This window comes from Astatotilapia calliptera, chromosome 22 (genome assembly GCF_900246225.1).
Source record: "Astatotilapia calliptera chromosome 22, fAstCal1.2, whole genome shotgun sequence".
NCBI classification, from domain to species: Eukaryota; Metazoa; Chordata; class Actinopteri; order Cichliformes; family Cichlidae; genus Astatotilapia; species Astatotilapia calliptera.
The window spans coordinates 33,311,036-33,333,661 of NC_039322.1; the positions used below are offsets into that span (position 1 = coordinate 33,311,036).

Consider the following 22,626-nt stretch of genomic DNA (forward strand, 5'->3'; position numbering starts at 1 on the left):
AAAATTCCCTAATACTGCACATCATTCTTCTGTCAGACGCCAACACGTCACTCACATCCAAGCACACAAACAAAAAGTTAAACAGCTCAGGTATGATATGTATTTGCAGTGATAGAATCTAGATTTTTAGAACCTGTCCCCTTAAGTGCTGCTTTTTCTGTTTCCGATCAAAGTCACACATTAAGAGTTCCAGATGTGCTGCCACATGTTCCACACGTGGAAACCTGTTCTGAACTTTGGAGCCTTTTTTTGGGACAAATGTCATCCATGTATGCTGAGCGAGAGTGTGGCGTCACAGTTCACCTAATCCAAATCAGTCCACTGAGAATTCATTATTTTAATCTGATGTGAGCCTTCAATAAACTGTGGGAGTGTAAAATGTACAATAGGGAGTGATTTTGAGTCCTTTTGTTGTGCAGTACCAAAAACACATGACAGCTGATGTTGAGTCGATCTTTTTAAATGTCATTGTCAGCTGACGCTTCAATAAGAGCAATGACAACGCATGCAACAGCTGTACTCGCCCACAGTGGACATCACTTTAGCCTTGTGTGAGTGTTTTTTGGGGACTTTGTTTTGTGTTTGCTCGCGTAGTAATCTGTCATCACACACACACACACACACACACACACACACACACACGCACACACCATTTTAAGCATGTTTCATGTGCTATGCATTTGAAATGTAATTTCACAGGATGCAGTGACATGAAAAAGGATTCATGCTTCAAACTGCACCTGGAATGAGTTGGCGTGTTGACAGCAGGGACACGAACTACCAAAGTTTGCACCTCCAAACACAAGAATGTTACAATCTGACAGTATTGATTATGAATACAAGATAAATGTTGCTCTGTGGACCAGCATAGCTGTCACACACTTTCACAGTGTAACCTGCTGTGCTACACTTTCATACCTTTGAGTCACTTTACCAAAGGAATCAAGAATTCAGTTGGTAATACAGAAAATGAAGAAGTATTATTTTCATTTTTGTCTCAATGTAATAGAAAACAGATCACAGAGAGCTGTCCACATATCGTCTGACAAATCATGTGACTGCAGGTCTTCTTCACCGGACTGCAGAATCGTATGAGACTTGAACAGACTGAGTAACCTGTACTGAACACATTTACCATCATTTTCACAGTGTAATCATTTTAACGTCTTATTTGTTATGACTGTTATACTTTTTATAGAATTCTTACACTTGTTGCTCGAATAATGTTTCCAACTGAAACAGGTGGCACTTAGTCCATGCTGTGTGAAAGGAGCCCGGCTATAATGAACTAACTGGTGTCTCTCAAGATTCAGTCTGTCTAAAGAAGGCAAATTTAATGTTATAATGAATGAGGTTTGTTGTAAGACACACTTCTGTCTTCATGGTAAACTCAGTTATTGTACTTAAGGCTCTAGTTTCATTAACGAAAAGACACAAGGATGGTATTGCTGCTCTCACTTTGCTATCAACAAGAAAGCAGAAACTGCTATTGCCCCAAACTGAAAAGTTAGCCCCAAAGGTTCCACGTTATCGAACCCATGTTAGATAAGATGCAGCGTGTGCAGCGTCTGTGCGCTGATCAGGAAAAACTTCATGTCGCGTGTCAAAGCAAGAACTGTGAAGCTCTGCGTGCTTTTATTCAGAATGTGACAAATTAACTGCTCAGCTCAATGCAAACTTAAAGCTTTATTTAAACCTGTTTGACTTGAAATAATTTATTATTAATAATAATAATAATATTTAATTACAGTCTAGATGTAAAATCTGGTTTCAAAATGATCAATGCAGAGTTGTTTAAATCAAACCTGAAACTTGATTTTCTGCATGAATTTTGCCTGCTAGCACAAAACTCTGCCTGTAAACTGTATTTACTGCTGAAACTAAAACAAAAATGTCTTTCCATCTTTACTGCATCCTCTTTGAAATGAAGAAACACATCTTTTTCTTTAAAAAATTGTTATATACTTTTTGTACTTAATTGTTTTAAAGTTGAACATTGTGCTGTGTTTGTGTTTGTGGGGCGATCGTGGCTCAAGAGTTGGGAGTTTGTCCTTGTAATCAGAAGGTTGCCGGTTCGAGCCCCGGCTCCGACAGTCTCGGTCGTTGTGTCCTTGGGCAAGACACCCGTTGCCTACTGGTGGTGGTCAGAGGGCCCGGTGGCGCCAGTGTCCGGCAGCCTCGCCTCTGTCAGTGCGCCCCAGGGTGGCTGTGGCTACAATGTAGCTTCATCACCAGTGTGTGAATGTGTAAAGCACTTTGGTGTCCTTAGGGACTAGTAAAGCGCTATACAAATACAAATACAGGCCATTTAATCGTCGTTTTGTTTAGTTATATAGTTACAGCTACTCATCAAAGCTTCACCATGTTTATGTTCACAGTCAGTGAGATTAATATTGGATCAATTGTCTTTACTCTGCTGACTTAAGAGGGATGAAAGTCTATCAATGTAAAGAGCTCGGTCAGTGTTTGGGGTCTTTCCACAATTCACCCCACTGTGTGCTTTTTACATTAGTGTACAGTTGTCGTGTGTATAGCATTACCCCCGTGTGTCACTGATTCAAGCAAGGGACAGAAAAAGAGGTTATGGAGCTCTTCTCATAAGGCCATAATAGATGCACGCACACTTGGCAGTGCATGTTGCTAGCACTGGAGTCACTGATTAGGCTGACATTCAATCATTCATCGCTGCTAAGCTAATGTAGGCTGGAATCAAACAGGAGGGTTAAGCACAAATGTTAGCACAGCTTGCTGACGGGGAAAACAGGGACTGGCAAGAGACATTGGAAGTCTTATTAGCTTGTTTTGCACTGTGGTTCTTATTAGCTTATTTTATGACAATAAAGTAGGTATTCTATCCTATTTCAATCACCAAGTTACCTGCTAACACCTGACTTAAAATAAGTGGTCAGACGCAGGAATTACATTAAAATTAGAAGTAACATTATCATCCACAACTAAAGTCCAGTTAAGCAAGTAGTTTGTGTAGCTTTCCTATGCAATGAAAGGTCACTGCCAACATTTCGACTGTGCTAACTTTCAGCTTTAGCTCCAAATAAAGTTAGCAACAAAGCTAGTTATTTAAAGCATAACTTAATGACAGTAATTCTTTGTATTCTCAGATTTCATCAGTGAGTACAAGTTAACACCAAAATAAAATAATCTGTGATAGATTCTGTCCGGACTGACTTTCTTCAAATGTTCCTGGTATCTTGTTGAAGTATCTGAGGTGGAACTGCAGCCATAGACTCAGTTAAAGCCAGGAACTACCTCTCTGTTCTACACAGAAGGCTAATCTGACACTGTGGAAACAGATGGCGAGAACACATGGAATCTTTTTCCACGTTTTCCAGTTATTCTCTCCCAGTTCCAAAGTGCAAACAATAAAAGAGAATCTTGGTAAACCTGAAGTATACTGTAACAGGGAAAAGGATCTTATGTGATCAAACCTCTGGTATCTGTCATCAGCCTAATTTCCCCAATCAGTTCTGACAAGAGCCACAAAATGAGTTGATTTCATAGACTGGTGCATTCTCAATCTAACCTTCTACATTAGGTCTCAGCAGTTTACCTGGAAGGTTGAAGCAGAAGAGACATGACCGATCTGATCAGCGTGTATCTCCAGGCTTCTGCTCTTGTGCTTTCCTCCTTCGAGGAAACAAACGAACAAACTCGACGTCTGGATGTACACTTATTCACGGAGAAATGTGAACCCAAAACGGTTATAAAAGATAAAACGTTTTAAATATAATAAGAAATATAAAATATTAGACTTCCATGATGTCTATATGCTGTAACCTTCTAGATAACCTTTTGAAGGACTTAAAATGAGCCCCGCTTTAATCCTCGATGTGTCACCTCAGAGACAATGAATAAAGCACCACAAAATTCATCTTAGAAACAGAGACCTAACCATTCAATGATATGTACAATGCATATGTGACAACGATACAAGAGAAGAAAACAGATGACAGAGAAAGACCGAGCGAACCAGAGAAAACACTTATCAAACTCCCGTCATGCAGATACGAATTTACACAGGAGACCTGAGGAGTATTATCTCTGCTGGTTTGTGAGAGCGATGCCCTTCCTGTCACAGTCCCAGAGGCATGTCAAATAAGAGCTCGATTCAGAAATGTACACAAAGCAGGGATCCTTTGAGACCTCTGTGTTATATTCTTTTCAATGAAAGAATTTTGGGGAAATTGGAGAGAAAAATAGGGACAAAATGGACGGAAAATGGAATATCAAGCTTAGGAGTCAGGTTAGGTAGATTTTAAGGGATGTACATCTTGCCCATGTTTTTGAGCAAAGTAATGCCAGAGAGTTTCCCGGGGTGCCTCCTAGGGCTCGATTCTGGGTGGTGTGGCAGCACCCTCCTCGTTGTCTGAGGAATTAGGGGATTCCACAGTAGCAGCATCCTTGCTGCGACTTCCCTTGCTGTTGAGTCTGGGCCCCACCTCAGCTGAAGTACTGCTGCTGCTCTGGCTATCTTGGCCCTCTGAGTTCTCCAGCATCTCCTGGATTAGCGGTGGCATGGAACCTGGGATCTCCATTTTTAGAGAGATGACTCGCTCTGCTCCTGCAAGACCACGGTAGGAGAAAAACAGTTTTGAAACTGGAATATAAATCCTTAACATCTATAGTCCTTTTCTCAATATAAACCATATAATACCTAAAATACTAGCAGTAGGGATGTGCACAAGTAGTCGACTGATTGTTGCTGTTATGTACGAGTCGTTTAATCTGATGGTTTTACATTGTAACTGATGCCGATGCTGGTAGATTGTTGTTTCATAAATGTTATGCAGCCATTTGCTACCAGATAGAGCATCTATGTTAGGAAACGCCATAAATCTATTAATCCAGGCCTGAACATCATGTTAACACTGCTATCGTTCTCTAAAGGTGAAAGAATGAGATCGCTGATATAAGCAGCTGAAATTAGCTTTCTCCAATGGGTGGATGGGCTCTCCCTTATTAATAGTGTGAGGAGTTCAGTCGTGTGGGGGGTTCAGAGTATAGCTGCTGAGCCTCCACATAGAAAGGAGCCAGCTGAGGTGGTTGCCTCCTGGCCTCTACTAGCCAGGCATGTCCTACAGGAAGTAGACCCCAGGTAAGACCCGCAGATCCCATCTGGGTCACGCTGCATAAAAGTTATAAATTGACTTGCATGTAATTGACTGATAAATAAATAATCCCATTGAAACCAAGACTGATTGATGCCCCAATCTTATGGCATCAATCAATCAATCAATCAATCAATCAATCAATCAATCAATCAATCAATCAATCAATCAATCAATCAATCAATCAATCAATCAATCAATCAATCAATCAATCAATCAATCAGGGACAAGGAAACCTGCACAAAGTTGGAATGGGCTACTAAACAATCACTAAGCTCAGTGAAAAGGTGAGTGTTAACTGTAAATGCTTGTGCACTAAACCTTACTTAGCCATGGTCACGTGACACAGTGTTTCGAAATATCAGCACTTCAGAAGCTCAACACATTAAAAATGTCAGTATTAAGTGACCCATTCCCACAATTCCTGATTAAAATAGAAATAGCAGAAATACAAAATGCTGTTGGTCTGGAGCTCCATGCAGGATCTCACTTCATGGGGCGAAAGGTGGTGGACTAGCCCAAAACTACACAGTTGGAGCTTGTTAATGATCTGAAGGCAGTTGGAACCACAGTCACCAACAACACCTGATGTATTTTGTAACGTATTTTGAATACTTTGGATTACTTAATATATTATCATGCTTTTTACAACTACATGAATGTGCTATTGCTGTGTGATTTATTACTGAAGGTTACTCTCCACACCAACACCAGCTAGATGTTTAAATCTTAATATATATGAGTAACAGTAGGTGGACATTAGGTAAGGCTGCACTTTTTGCAGTGATCTCGTATAGAAAACTATTCAGCGCGTATATAAAACAGGTCAGCGGCTCCGAACCGTAGTAAAGGGACCTCTGGCTAATACGTCGGGTTCGTGTCGGGCTCGTAGCCGAAAACTAGTTTTACTTTGTTGTCTGGGTCAACTTTGCTAGCGAGAGACAGAGAGAGGCGTTGAAAGGCTGCTGTTGGACATACAGAAACTGTAACGGAATACAGTTACTCATATTTTGTATTTTAAATACGTAACGCCGGTACATGTACTCTGTTACTCCCCAACACTGGACACAGTGAACATCTAAATGATTCAGAGAAGGCTTCCGGTCAGATGAAACCAAAGTCAAGCTCTCTGCCATCAACTTGACCCGCTGTACAAATACACAAAGAACACCATCCCCACAGTCAAGCACAGCGGTGGAAACGTGCTGTAGGACTACTTCACCTCACTGAGGGGTCAATACTGGCTTTTTGTCTTTTCCTTTTAAAGGCCTAAACATATCTATTAAAAACCTTGAAGATGCACTGGATGAATGGATAATTTGGTTGTTTGTGAACATTTTTCTTTTTTAGCATGAGTCAAAAATCCCTTGTGATGGCCAAAAAAAGAGTGGCTTTATTGTCATTTCAAGGATGTGCAGTAGTACAGCACAGAGTGAAAAGAGACAACGTTCCTCCGAGACCCTGGTGCTACATATGACATATAACGGACAAACACAGGACTACGTAGAGTGTGAAGTTCAAAAATTGCAAGAAAACAAGACAAGACAGTGCAACACTAAACAGAACAGAATGATACAGACACAAGCAATGGAAATGTGCAAAATACTGAGTATTGTGCATAAAGTAACTTGGTGTCTGAAGGTGTGTGTGTGTGTGTGTATGAGATACTGCAGGTAAGTGCTTGGTAGTGACGTGTATGAAGGTATGAGTGTGTCAGTCCAGTCACTGAGTGTTCAGGAGTCTGATGGCCTGGGGGAAGAAACTCTTCCACAGTCTGGCATTGAGGGCCCGGATGCTCCGGTAGTTCTTTCCAGAAGGCAGCAGGGTGAAGAGTGTGTTTGAGGGGTGTGTGTACAACGCTGGTGGCTTGTAGGGTATTGCAATCCAATACGGTGCAGTTACCATACCAGACAGTGATGCAGCTGCTCGGGATGCTCTCAATAGTCCCTCTGTAGAAGGTGGTAAGAATGGATGGTGGGAGATGGGCTTTTCTCAGCTTCCTCAGGAAGTAGAGATGCTGTTGGGCCTTCTTAGTTATGGAGCTGGTTTTGAGGGACCAGGAGAGGTTCTTTGCCAGGTGGACACCAAGGAATTTGGTGCACTTGACGACCTCCACAGAGGATCCATTGATGTTAAGTGGACAGTGATCTCTCCGTGCTCTCATGAAGTCAACAATCCTGTCTTTTGTTTTGTCCACGTTCAGAGACAGGTTGTTGACTCTACACCAGTCTGTTGTGCGTCCTCTCCGTATGCTGACTCGTCGGTTCTTGCTGTTGAGACCCAACACAGTCGTGTCATTGGCGAACTTGATGATGTGGATCAAACTGTGCATTGCTGCACAGTCGTGACTCAGCACAGTGAACAGCAGTGGGCTGAGCACACAGCCTTGAGAGGCTCCAGTGCTCAGTGTGGTTGGAGATGCTGTTGCCGATTCAGACTGTCTGAGGTCTCTCCGTCAGAAAGTCCAGGATCCAGTTGCAGAGGGAGGTGTTCAGGCTCAATAGGCTCAGTTTTCCAATCAGGTGCTGAGGAATGATTGTGTTGAATGCTGAACTGAAGTCTATGAATGGCATTCATACAAACGTGTCCTTATTGTCCAGGTGGGTGAGGGCGAGAAGTAAGGTGGTGGCGATGGTGTCGTCAGTTGATCGGTTGGGCCGATAAGCGAACTGCAGTGGGTCCAGTGTGGATGGCAGCAGGGTCTTAATGTGCCTCATGATGAGCGTCTTGACTTCATTATGATGGGCGTGAGTGTAACGGGGCAGGTAGTCATTGAAGCAGGACACTGGGGACTTTGGCACGGGAACGATGGTGGTGGCCTTGAGGCACGTTGGGACAACAGAAGATGTCTGTGAGGACAGCTGTCAGCTGGTCTGCACATTCTCTGAGCACTCTCCCAGGGATGTTATCTGGACCAGCAACTTTCCGTGGGTTAACTCTGCGAAGATTTTTCCTCACATCAGCAGAGGTCAGACACAGAACCTGGTTTTTGTGAGGGGGGTGGACTTCCTTACCAACACATCATTCTGAGGGTCAAAGCGTGCATAGAAGTTGTTCAACGCATCTGGTAGGGAGGCGTCACCATCACAGGCAGGTGTTGTCTTCCTGTAGTTGGTGATGGCCTGGATGCCCTGCCATATGCGCCACATGTCGCCGCTGTCCTGGAAGTGGCTGTGGATTCTTCTGCCATGCACGCACTCTGATAGCTCAAGACAGTTTGGCCCTTGCTGTTACAACTAAAATCCTCCAGGAGGCACAGCACCAGCTGCTCAATGAATGAGTGAAACAAACAAATTTTACCATCGATGTGCTAAAATCTAAAGAGGAGCAGATCCAACAGAGACTTGCTTCGGCTGCAGTGATCGGATGCTGTACGCCCGATCACTGTCTGTCTGTCGTGGTGAAGAGAGAGCTGAGTGTAAAAGCGAAGCTCTCAATTTAACAGTCGATCTACGTCCCTACCCTCACCAATGCTGTGCTGAGCTGTGGGTAGTGAGCGAAAGAACGAGATCGCGAATACAAGCGGCGGAAATGAGCTTCCTCCTAAGGGTGAGAAGTTCAGCCATCCGGGAGGGGCTCAGAGTAGAGCCGCTGCTCCTCCACATCGAAAGGAGCCAGCTGAGGTGGTTCGGGCATCTGACAAGGATGCCTCCTGGGCGCCTCCTGCGTGAGGTGTTCCGGGCATGTCCCACCGGGAGGAGGCCCCGGGGCAGACCCAGGACACGCTGGAGAGATTATATCTCTCGGCTGGCCTGGGAACACCTTGGTGTTCCCCCGGATAAGCTGGAGGAGGTGGTGGATGGGTGGATGGATGGAACATTGCAGACGTGGAAACAGAGCAACTACGGGTGAAATTTTCAGCCTGTTGCAGTAATGCAAAGCCCCCAGCATCCAACAGGTGCGGGGGGCATCTGTTGGATGAACGAAGGCACTGACATCACTTAGTAATAAAACAACATCATCATCCTTCTGGCAGACAAGGGTAGGTGCACAGTTCTGTGAAGCATGTGGAGGGGTGGGAGTGCATAAGTGTTACTTCTTCCCACTGCTTTTTGAGCACCTGTTGTAGTAGAAGATAGTATTTTCCTTCCTGTGTGTGTGCTCTGTTTTGTATATATGCTTGAAAAAGCTTGAAGATATAAAATTGGATGGTTAGCTGTTTCAATTTAGTCCTGTTCAGTTTTATTTTATTTATTCAGCGCCAAATGACAACAGCAGTTGCCTCAAGGCACTTTATATTGTACAATAAAGACACAACAATAGTAGAGAGAAACCCCCAATAAATGATTCCTTTGAGCAAGCACTTGGCAACAGTGGGAAGGAAAAACTCCCCTTTGGCCAAAATAAAACCTGAGCAGAAGCAGAGCAGCTATCTGTCGTGACTATTTGGGAGTGAGGGGAGGGAGAAATAACAAAAAAACACATAGTGAGTAAAAAGGGTGAGTGAAGAAGTACTCAGTGCATCATGGCAGGCCACTAGCAGCATAAGCATACTGCAGCATAACTAAGGGAGGACTCGTGGTCACCTGATCAGCCCTAACTACATGCTTTAGCACAAAAGAAAGTTTTAAATCTTAAAAATAGAGATAGTGTCTGTCTCCTGAATCCAAACTGGGAGCTGTTCCACAGAAGAGGGGCCTGATAGCTGAAGGATCAGTTTTTCCTTTTCCTTTAAAGACCCTATAGTCTACAAGTAAGCCAGCAGAAGAGAATAAAGTGCTCTATTGGGACGCTATGGTACTACGAGCATCATAAGATGGGGCCAGATTGTTGAGGAGGATTTTAAATTAGATCCTGGATTTAACAGGAAGAAAAGCCAATATAGAAGAAATCTGTTATTTTTGTCGTGTATATGCAAAATAAAAAGATGTTCACAAACATGTTTACAATTTCCTAAAATATAGTTATTTGCAGCATTTCATCATTATGTTTAATTCAGTTCAATTTTATTTTTAAATGGCAGCAATTCACAAAAGCTCATCTCAGTGCAGTTTATACTGAAAGATAAAGACATCACAATATTAGACAATCCTCTGCTTCCTCTTTGACGTCCAACGTGATCCTGGAGACAACTAGCCGATGCTTCACATGTGTGCACATTCCTCCACTCTTGCACAGTGGGTGGAATAATTATTTGGAGGTGTGGAGAGGCCTACCCAGTGTCCAGACCTCAGTCTTTTAGAAAAATCAGCATGGGATCAAATAATTATTTCCCCTACTGTAAGCTGTATATATCTTTATATCTTTCCACCAAAGGATTTCAAAACTTTCCAAAGAGCTACTATCAAAGCTGTGTCGTGTAACAGCACCTCAACCCAGCTTTAATCATCATTGTCTCCAAAACAACAACAAAGCCTGAACCACCTTAGTGATGAAGAGATGGAGAGTGAGCAATCAGTTAATAACCTACCTTTGGACCGTTAACCATTTCGGCTCAAGCCTTTTAATTAGGTTGAATTTGTTTTATTATTATTATATTTTAATATACATAAGATGTAGGCTGGACATGAAACAGCATATGCATTATTCAGCAAATACTTCATATTCAAATACATTTATATGAAAGTAAAGCAGCTCAACCTTAAACATGTGCAGCAGTAATATGGGGAATCTTCTATTCTTTTTACTTTTCAGAGTTTTATGTGTCCTGAAGTGTTTTCATGATGTTTTATTTAAAACCACTTTTATTTCCAGCTAATTTTCAGCTAATAATAAATGATCTTTGGGGATATAGCAGATATTTATTTAACTACAGTGGTACTAATAATGCCTTCCTGTAGCTGTCACCACACAGCACTTTAAAAACATCACTTTGCTGATTGTAAGCTCAATCATCACCACACGGTACGCTAATGTCCACCCTACCTTTAGCACTGATACTGCGCAGGTCGGTGATCTTCATCAGGGTTTTGGGGAACATGTGTGGTTTACTTGGCCGACGCTTTCTCACATAGATCTTGAGAGCTTCAAGCAGTGGCTCCTGCAGCTGGTCCACTTTAGAGGGCTCCTCGAGATCCTGACGATCTGATACGCAGACAGATGCACAAAACACGTCAGACTTGAGGCTCAATTAGGACAAATTCATATATTGGTTTTATATGATATAGACAAAACTGAGGCGATTATATGTGATGAAGTTTGGTTTGATTTAGAAGAAAAACATTGCAAACAGAGCTGTTCAGTCGGGTTCAGTGTTGTCTTTCAATAGCAGCAATGATCTCAGTGTACCTTAAATTGCAAAGTTAAAAAACCCTTTAATATAAAAGAGAACAACTCAGCATTTGCTCTCACTTGCGTCCTTTTCCGGACATCCAAAGTTATCCTGCAGACTACTGTTCGATGCTGACTCTTCATATCACCTTGCAGTCTCCTGTCTTTCAGATTACACCGTCTGCATATGATGTAGTCCATATGTGTGCACCTACCTCCACTATACAGCGGGGGAAATAATTATTTGCAGGTCTAGAGAGGCCCAACCAGTCTGTAGACCTCAGTCCTACAGAAAATCTGTGTTGGTCATTGAAGCTTCAAGTTGCCCAGTGGCAGCCAAGAAAGGATTTAGAGTTCACCGACTCCTCGCTCCTGAGATGAGTGCAAACCTGGTGAACAACTACAAGAAATGCCTCACCAAGTACTCAATCGTATTCTGTTTGAGGGTTCAAATACTTGTTTGACTCAACAATAATAATATTTTGTTGTTGTTGTTTGTTTGGTTGATACAGTGTATCTGGAAAGTATTCAGAGAGCTTCACCTGTTCCACCTCTTGTCATGTTACAGCCTTATTTCAAAATAGGTTAAATTCATTTCCACCTCAAAATCCCATAATAACAGTGGAACTGTTTGTTTGCTCACTGTGTTGCAATTCTTGCAAATTCATTAAAGAGAAAAAACTAAAGTATAACATGTGCAGTATTCTACTGACACTGTAAGTTAACGATACCGCTGTGCCTGCAGTGCAGCCAAGGAATCTTTAACCTTTAACCTTTAACCTTCTATAATAGGTTTGTTAGTTTGAACAAAAGTGATTTTAGTTGATATTTTGTTGCTGTTTGGTTCTGTGTGTTTGAGTAATGTGATGGAACTCATTTGAAATATTTACAGTTACCTGAAACATTAGCGAGCAAACAAGATGAGATTACGTGGTATGTAAATAAAAATGTGAACGGATGTTGATGACCTGATGGTGTAATGTGTACTTCACAAACCAGTCATAAGGTGGCAGTGTTTACACTCAGATCTAGACCTGGGGAAACTGTAGTCAAGATATGTGATTACAAATGCGATCAGAGGTGTCTTGTGCCTTTCATGGGTTATGCAAGAGCCTGTAATATGTAGCGAGACCTTGTGGGTTGAGTATATACGTATAGAGCTCTGAATGAAAACCCAGCAGTGATGAAATCTGAGTGCTGATGGCGGGTGGGAGTGATTAAGACAACTGAAGCATGATTTTTGGTGGACATACAGTAAATGAAACATTATTACTCTCTAATTTCCTTCATGTGTTTGACAGTCTGATCGTTGCTGCCTTACTCAAAGAAACCTGTGGCTGACTTTCAGACTACATTCAGCTGGAGTCAATACGGGCTAACTGTGCTGAACGAATACGAGTCAGGCAGAGTTTAAATGTGGACTGAATCATTTTCTTTACGTACTCCAACATTTCACCATAAACTGCTTAGTGTATGTCTTTAGACTATGATGCAATCAGGCTGCAAACAGCATGTTATGTGTGGTCCTGTTGGTCTGGCAGCCTGTAATGTTTCACTTCGCTTCATGTGCTCAGTTGTATTTGTATTTAGCAAATAAAGCTGTGATTTGAGTTCTAGTCTGTTTGAGTCCTGCATCTGGATCCACTCAATCACCACGTGGTTTTTGACTAAAACGATCTAAGTATAGTTGTGACTACAGCCAAGATCTGATTGCTTAGATAACATTTGTGGGTAATTCCTTCTTTTGAGCAAGCACAAGCAGGTGTAACCATACAATCCCTCTGAGGACCGACAGAAATGTGATGAGGTCTGCTCAAAATTTGTGTCCTCGTGTCCTTATTTTTTGAGGTACACGTTGTCAGTTTCTCGTCATTCTTTGGTACCAACACTAATCAACACCAACGGTTCCCATTCTCACTAAACGCCTGATGCTCTGTCCTTTATTCACCTCCAGAGATGAGACAGATAGCGCTGAGGAGGCCTGTTTCTGTGTCATCCATCTCAATGGGCAGGAGCTGGTTGGCAAAAGTGAACACCAAGTCAGTAAGCGGGCCGAAGCCAGCATTGTGCATCTGCGTCCGGTTGAGGGTCAGCCCATCTGAAAAGGTCATGGTGTCCTGGTCAGGGGTGTATCTTGTACAGATGCGCAGGATCTGACAGAGAAGCAAACAAGGCAGAAACTGTGAGAGATTCACAGCTGGCAGGTTTTTAATGAAATGCAAGTTTAAAGGGGACCTATTCTGCTCACTTTCAGACTGCATCTTTATTCTGAGACTCCACGTGATTAGCTTTATATCACAATTTGTCCAATAATATAAACTGTAGTGGAGTGCAGTGTAGTGTAGTTTACTACCAGAGAGAAGGATGTTTCTCCTTGCAGTTAGTATTTATTTATTTATTTATTTTTTGTTTCACACATGGTACAGCAGTAATGCATTCCCATACACAACCTTCCTTTCAATTAAAGTAGCACTGTTTCCATGCATGAAAAGGAGCAGGAAGAAGAATAAATTCTTACTGACACCTGCCCCCTATCTGTGATAATACAAGTAGGCAACCAAAATTACACTATGACAATTTTCTGCACATAACAAAACAAAGCAAACAGAACAATATACTCAACAATGAGCAATACCACTAAATATCAAACTAAAAGGATCATTTTTCTACAATTAAATTCTATTATTTTCAACTTCTTCATATTGGTTCATCATTTTATTCTTATAGCAGATTTTAAATTGAGAAACATTTGTACAACACTTAAGATGATCACTGAGAGAACTCCAGTTTCTTATGCCTGTGACTGTTGGACACATTTGCCTTTGTGTGGTTCGAGCTTAAAATAAAACTTCCTTCTGCCGTCCCCATTTTCTGAACACAATACAAATAAACTTTGTAACTTGAGAGGTAGTGTTTTATTTTTCGCCCTAAACATAATAGTTAAAGTCTGTAATTTCACTATGTCTTCTAGTTTTAATAATTTAGATTTTATAAACAAACTATTAGTGTGTTCTCTATATTTAACATTATGCATCATTCGAAGCGCTCTCTTCTGTAATAAATATAATGGTTTCATATTAGTCACGTATGTATTCCCCCATACTTCAACACAATAGCTCAGATAGGGTAGAAACAATAAAAAACATAATATTCTCATTGTCTTGTAATCTAATATATATCTAACATTACCCAGGATATAAATACTTTTAGCCATCTTTTTTTTAACATGTTCAGTATGAGGTTTCCATGGTAACTTGTCCACTATTACACCCAGAAAACTGAATTCTGTCACTCTTTCAATTATCACTCCCTCTATAGATAATACTATCTCTTCCTCCTTTACACGGTTTCCGAATATCATAAACTTTGTTTTTTCCAAATTCAGCGATAACTCATTTACATCAAACCATTTTTTTATTTTTTTCATTTCAATAACCATAATTTTAGCCAATTCTTTCACAATAAAAATTTGTATCATCTGCAAACAAAACAAAATGTAACATTTCTGACACATCACAAATGTCATTTATATATAAATTAGAGACCACAGAGAGGGCTAAATGCAGACGAGATCCTAAAGACACTTGAAATGTTATAGTTGTTCTGTGTATTGTTGCTGCTGAACGAGCCAGTGATTTGCTGACATGTTCAACCTAAAACAAGGAGTTAAATGCACATTCATCTACCTAACACCTGGCTGCTGTTCTTATTTACAGACCATTATTTACCTTGACATGTTGCTCTGTTTGATTTTAATAGAAGTCAGCTGACTCTATGAGGTCTAACACATTTTACATAAACCAGCAGACACAATACACCAGAAAAACAGTGACCTTCCAAAGACCCAAAAGACACACACACACACAAACATGCAGTGCAACAGGGAGATCCAAAGGTTACTACCTTTGGATCTCCCTGTTGCACTGCATGTTTGTGTGTGTGTGTGTGTGTGTGTGTTCACCTAATGAAGCAACTGATGGTGGATGTGAAGCTTACAGTAGCCTTTGAAGCTATTTGAGTGGGTTGACTCTGACAGTGAGTGGCAGGCATGTCTGCAACATGAAAAAGAATAAAACATGGCTACTGGCGGTGACTCGCACCGGCTGGCCAGGCCTGCGCTTAGATACACACATACACACATCTACCCACAAAGTGTTTGATCTTTCTACTGACACTCCCTCACCCAGTCCTTGTGCATAATATCTACGCCCTTCACCATAAAAACGTGCGGGTGAGCGGATGTTGATGGTTGAGTCAGAGCCAGAAACTCATCGTGGTCGGCCTTCAACTTCTCACCTCGCGTGTGTCCCTGTGAGTTCATTACACTGCTTTGTCACACCTGACAAGTACGACAGGCCAGTACAAAGTCTCAAACTCAACTACAGCAATAGCCCCAAAACTAACCTGTTAACAAATACATATAAAGAATAATAAATAATGTGGTAGCGACCAACAAGTCCTGAAATCCTGTGTGATTTAGCTCTGTTGCAACTACATCAATAGCCATCAATGGTGGATTTTACATTCTCAGTTTAATTTACCACGTTTATGTTTATACTATAATGTTAGTTGGGTTTATTAGTGGTTAATAAAGACTATAGCAGATGTATTTGTATCAGTTAAGATCATACATTCTTGCTCTCACTTGGCGGAGTCACATGACAGTGTGGCAGCTTGCTGCTCTCAGATTCCAGTGGCTGGTTTGTCTTTTACGTTTGTTTACACTTGTGACTACATGGAAACCTCTATAGAGAAAAATGAAGGCAGCGCTGAAGTGCAGTTTGTCCACTGGCCACCTGAGGCTAAAAGCAAATCAGTCACTGCAGACTCATGATGAAATTGCTAACTTTACATAATCGACAAGCATATTTATTTTACAAATAGAAATAAAAAAAGACACATTGATTGTTTCTCCCTTCGTAAGTCTCAGCTGGCGAATTTTCTGATAACTCATCCAAATAGATCCTGGTGGAAGATGTCTGACCTCTTTGATTGACAGCTTCCAGGCACAGCTGGAATTGATCATTGCTCCAAAAACACCTCCTATCTTTCCTAACCTCTTACCCAAATTCTGATGGGTAGGAAAATCGATAAGGGCTTAGGAAAGAGGAGAGCGGAGCACTGAGAATTGGAACTACCTTACACTTGTCTCCTTAACAATGTGATGCTGGATATCCGCCTTGTTGAAATTACAATGTGCAGAAGATGGACCACAAAACTCACATCTGACTTCGCCACATGTTTGAACCTTGTTGTTCTACAAAGGTCATATAAACACAGGCCGGCCTGTGAAAAAATAAGGTTGGAATTTTAAAGGAACAATTAGGTCAAGATTTACTGAGGCACCCAAAAACCTTCTTTAAGCAGTAAAAAGCTACCTCGCTTTAAAGAGGCTCAGTGTCACAACTAGTATTTTTGGAGTATTTTTGCTGCTGGCCTCATGGTACCTGTATTTGTAAGAGTTTCACTTTCAGGAGGAGACTATAAAAATGAGTCAATGAGAAATGCAATGTCTGTGGCACACAATTTACTGTGCTGTTTGCTTTTACATACATGCCGTATGCCTACTATGGTTGTGAAAGTTGCTACTAGAAGAGTTTATGAATGCATAATCAGCACTGGATGGTTCAAACTGTTATCACAGAGCCAAAACTGTATGACTTAGAGCCTGTGCCTAGAGGTGAGCCACAACTATCATTCTTCAATAACGCCGGTATTTTCATCAAACAGTAGCAACGAACTGAAACAAGCTGCCTTTTTCTCAGCAGGGAACACACCGTGAGTGACGTCCCTCTGCTGAATCTGTAACAAATAAAAGTGTTAAATGTTGCAATGTGCTATTTAAAAAGAGTGAAACGTGGATCTGCTCAGTAACACAGGAACTGGAACAGCTTGTGATCTCTTATAGGAAATAAATAATGCATTTGTCCAGATCAGCTGTCCTACACAGATTTCAGGTTTATAGTCTCTGGTTAAATCCTGAATCCTAATCCTTCGAACCCTTCACATAAAGAAATTACAGCACATTGTTATTGTATTATTCTGCGATTGTGACATCACAATCATTTGTATTCAATTCAATTCAATTTTATTTATACAGCGTTCGATACTGTCGACCATAATATCCTATTAGAGCGATTAGAACATGCTGTAGGTATTACAGGTACTGCACTGCAGTGGTTTGTATCATATCTATCTAATAGACTCCAGTTTGTGCATGTAAATGGAGAGTCCTCTTCACACACTGAGGTTAATTATGGAGTTCCACAGGGTTCAGTGCTAGGACCAATTCTGTTTACATTATACATGCTTCCCTTAGGCAGCATCATTAGAAGACATAGCATACATTTACACTGCTATGCAGATGACACCCAGCTCTATCTGTCCATGAAGCCAGATAACACACACCAATGAGTTAAACTGCAGGAATGTCTTAAAGACATAAAGACCTGGATGGTCGCTAACTTTCTGCTTCTTAATTCAGATCAAACTGAGGTTATTGTACTCGGCCCTGAAAACCTTAGAAATATGGTATCTAAGCAGATTCTTACTCTGGATGGCATTACCTTGGCCTCCAGTAACACTGTGAGGAACCTTGGAGTCATTTTTGACCAGGACATGTCCTTCAACGCACATATTAAACAAATATGTAAGACTGCTTTCTTCCATTTGCGCAACATCTCTAAAGTTAGAAATATCCTGTCTCAGAGTGACGCTGAAAAACTAGTTCATGCATTTATTACTTCCAGGCTGGACGACTGTAATTCATTATTATCAGGAAGTCCTCTATACTCCCTGAAAAGCCTTCAGCTAATCCAAAATGCTGCAGCAAGAGTCCTGACAGGGACTAGAAAGAGAGAGCAGATTTCTCCTGTTTTGGCTTCCTGTTAAATCCAGAATTCAAAATCCTGCTCCTCACATACAAGGTCTTAAATAATCAGGCCCCATCTTATCTTAATGACCTTGTAGTACCATATCACCCTATTAGAGCACTTCGCTCTCACTCTGCAGGCCTACTTGTTGTTCCTAGAGTATTTAAAAGTAGAATGGGAGGCAGAGCCTTCAGTTTTCAGGCCCCTCTTCTGTGGAACCAGCTTCCAGTTTGGATTCAGGAGACAGACACTATCTCTACTTTCAAGATTAGGCTTCAAACTTTCCTTTTTGCTAAAGCATATAGTTAGGGCTGGACCAGGTGACCCTGGATCCTCCCTTAGTTATGCTGCAATAGGTGTAGGCTGCCGGGGATTCCCATGTAAGAAAGAGTATTTCTTCTTCACTCACCTTTTTCACATTGTGTTTATACAGCTCTCTGCATGTAATCATTACATATTATTAATGTCTGTCTCTCCTATATAGTTTCTTCTTTTTCCTCCCTCTCCTCATGACTGCCCCATACCTAGGTCTGGTTCTGCCAAGGTTCCATTTAAAGGGAGTTTTTCCTTCCCATTGTTGCCAAGCGCTTGCTCAAAGGGGATGTTTGTTGGGGTTTCCTCTCTTTTATTGTAGGTTCTTTATCTTACAATATAAAGCACCTCGCTATGATTCAGGTTCACAAACCAGAACACAATTTGTCCTACATTAAAGGAAATGCCAGTGCTCTATGTTTAGTGCTTGCTTCAGCTGCCTCAGCCCTACAAAAGTATTCAGAAGAATTTTCCACATTAGGAAATGAGAAGTATCTCCTGGACAGGGACACAGTGCCTATATTCTGCATATGATTTAATACAGAAACTGCAGTATTGTGTATAGGGTATACTCATCCTAGCATGCATCATATTTTTATATATAGACTGCAATAATAATAGGGTTTAATACATTTTTATATTTCTTTATCAATATTCATATTTTTGAATTTGTATCCCATATTTTTATTCTCTTTTTTCCCCATTTATAATTTACATATTTGTTTTGCACATTGTGAGACAGGAGATGATATGGTAGTATTGACAATAAAGCTGATCTTGGCTATATATTGTTGGCATCGAACAATGCCTCGTATATTAAGAAAATTATGATTGGCTGAGATGTATCCAAGTCTTTTCCACCTTGACAAAAGACGCATCAATGTTAGGCCAGTACAAAAGAAAGCATTGTCCAATCACTAAATAATAACGTTGCTTCTTCAAAATAAAAGCACCCACCAGAATGTCGAGACAGGCAGCTTTCAGTAGTGTGATCTGGTCTGCAATGGTCAGCCCCGTGAAGCCAGGCACTCGTTTGGCAAACTCCACAATCTTGATAATGCACTTAGTGGCCAGCTCGCTGAACTTGTCCCACAGTCCTAGGTCCAACCTCACACGGTGGTCTGCACTCGAGTTCTGCATCACACATATATACGCATACACAGAGAGCAGTGTCAGGCCAAGAGACAGCTACTGTCGTCATTGCTGCTAATGATCTCTTCACTCTGCTCCACATGTCTCAGACGTGCATATAGAATATATTCACCATAAAACCCAAGCTCTCAAAAACACAAAGATTGTTGTTGTGAATATGCTGTACTGAGCCTGGTGGCTAGGCCCTGCGATAATGAGCCTAACAGTGTCAGAGGGATGCTTTGGCAATGACGGGATGCAGCAATGGAGCAGTGACAGATAGTGCAGAGCAGTTTGAAGCCAGGGTATCATTAATACAGCTATATGGTGCAGAATCTATCCAAAGATGACAGGGAGGCAAGGATGGTTGGAATCCATAGAGCAATAAAAACAGGAAAGAGTAAAAGTGATTCAGGGGAGGAAAGAAAGAAAAGTAATGGCAAATGAAGGGCTAAAGTCGGGAACTGTAAGAGGGAAAGGCAATCCTGAGATAATTTCTCATGGACCAGTGCGTTAAAGTGAGAATCATTACAACAGATTGTTGATTTGTGGAATTTAACTTCAAATCATAACATAGTCTGTGACTTTCACCTCTGCTGTGATTTGTTCTGATTATTTCTTGAGTTATTGGCCAAGATGAATCCTAGACTCATTGTTTTTCTATTTTTCTTTAATTATTTTATGATTTTATTTTTTCTTGTTCAGTAGCAGAACTCTGTTTAGGGCTTAAATGCAGTCAAGTCAGGTTTAATATTTGAGATGAAAATGTGAACGAGTGATTGTCTCTCAGAGATCATGTGTGTTTGTTAAATATCATGACAGAGAATGTTTATTCACATAACGTCCACTATCAGATTTTGATCCACTGTGTAATATACAAACCCACATAGCAGACAGGTCTGGCCTGGATCCGGCATCAAGCTGGCACTTCTGACTGACCGGTGTCATGGCAGGGTGTCTGTCAACCAGATGTGGGCCAGGTCTGGCAATGATGGCACTATTTATGTTCCTATTTTAGTTAGAAGACCCAAATGCCATGTTGCAGTACTATACTGCTATGGTGGCCAACGTTTCAAATGCAGGTTTTACAGGTTTGTGAGTGTACACGTTATCCAAAACCTAGTGACAGTTTATTCATGTTTACCACCAGGTGGCTGAAGCTCAGGAGGTAGAGCAGGTCACCTACTGATCGGAAGGTTAGTGGTTCGATCCCTGGCTCCTCCAGTCTGCATGTCAAGAGTGTCAATGTAGTTAGGAAGCACTCAGTTTAGAGAAAGTGTGTGAATGTGGTGTGCTGTATAGAGCACTTTTAGTAATCCGGGAGAGCAGAAAAACACTATATAAGAATCAGTCCATTCACTGTGTGAACAGAGATTTGTCATGTTACTTTTGTACTATTGTGTTCCAGCACATGTTGTTATTACATGGCTTGATTAAGGTACACATTAGGCTGACATCTGGGGCCAGAGCTGAAACTGTTCTGGGCCAGCACAGGGCCACCATTGTGTCTGCAACAGGCTTGTGCTGGCCCATGTATGGGCCACCTCTGGCAAACCAGGTCTGGGCCACCAAAGGGCCATTGTTCTTTGCGGTATGTGGGCCATGTGTAAGCACATTGTGTGGGCCAGATCCGGACCATACCAATTTGCTATGTTGGAAAATGTTATTCGCCAGTATGACAATCAACCCAAATACACTGCCAGTGCAGTAAAAGGACACCTGGATAGAAAACACACACAATGAAACACTATGAGGAGTTGTGCCCCAGACCTTAACATTACTGAAGCAGTGTGAGATTACTGTGACAGAGAAAGGACAAAAGACAGTGAGCATCGAAAGAAGAGCTCTGGATTGTCCTTTAAGAACGGTCCTTGAAGAACTATGCCTGAATAATAATGACTAAAGAAAGAGAGTTCAGTCTGTGTTAAAGAATGAGGGTTTTTTTTACAGACTGGTTACATAATTCCCATTTCAGCAAAATGGAAAAAGAAATGAAAGGCAACTAAAGACCTTTGCACAGATTGTACCTGAGCAGGTGGCATTGAATGGAAGATGATTGAATGTACACTCAACAAAAATATAAACGCAACACCTTTGTTACTGCTCCCATTCCCCATGGGATGGACGTAGAGACCTAAAATTCATTCCAGATACACAATATAACTATCCCTCCCAAAAAGTGGTCACAAATCAGTCCAAATGTGTGGTAGTGGGCACATCTGCTATATTGAGATAATCCATCCCACCTCACAGGTGTGCCACATCAGGATGCTGATCTGACATCATGACACAGGTGTACCTCAGACTGCCCACAACAAAAGGCCACCCTGGAATGTGCAGTTTTGTCTCACAGCAAAATGCCACAGATGCCACAAGCAATGAGGGAGCGTGCAATTGGCATGCTGACAGCAGGAATGTCAACCAGATCTGTCGCCCGTGCACTGAATGTTCATTTCTCAACCATAAGCCGTCTCCACAGGCGTTTCAGAGAATATGGCAGCACATCCAACCGGCCTCACAACCGCAGACCTCGTGTAACCACACCAGCCCAGGACCTCCACATCCAGCAGGTTCACCTCCAAGATCGTCTGAGACCAGCCACCCAGACAGCTGCTGGAACAATTGGTTTGCACAACCAAACAATTTCTGCACAAACTGTCAGAAACCGTCTCAGGGACGCTCAACTGCATGCCCGTCGTCCTCATCGGGGTCTTGACCTGACTCCAGCTCGTCGCCGTAACAGACTTGTGTGGGCAAATGCTCACATTCGATGGCGTCTGGCACGTTGGAGAGGTGTGCGCTTCACGGATGAATCATGGTTCACATTGTTCAGGGCAGATGGCAGCTGAGAATGTCCCAGTTCTTGCATGGCCAGCATACTCACCGGACATGTCACCCATTGAGCATGTTCGGGATGTGCTTGACCGGCGTATACGACAGCGTGTACCAGTTCCCACGAATATCCAACAACCTCG

At 41.7% G+C, this 22,626-nt stretch overlaps 1 protein-coding gene across 4 annotated transcripts in view; it reads right to left on the minus strand.

The window, feature by feature from the left end:
• Positions 1 to 2,278: 2,278 nt before the first annotated feature.
• LOC113014142 (retinoic acid receptor beta) overlaps positions 2,279 to 22,626 on the minus strand; it is a 192,781-nt gene continuing 172,433 nt past the window's right edge. For 3 of the 4 annotated variants that reach the window (XM_026155468.1, XM_026155466.1, XM_026155467.1), the window contains 4 exons: positions 19,478 to 19,654; positions 13,285 to 13,489; positions 10,992 to 11,150; positions 2,279 to 4,579 (listed from right to left, as the gene is read on the minus strand). In XM_026155468.1, coding sequence (XP_026011253.1) covers positions 4,341 to 4,579; positions 10,992 to 11,150; positions 13,285 to 13,489; positions 19,478 to 19,654 — 780 coding nt within the window. In that variant the 3' untranslated portion in view covers positions 2,279 to 4,340. The remainder of the gene's footprint in view (positions 4,580 to 10,991; positions 11,151 to 13,284; positions 13,490 to 19,477; positions 19,655 to 22,626) is intronic. The other variant, XM_026155469.1, reaches the window with a different exon arrangement.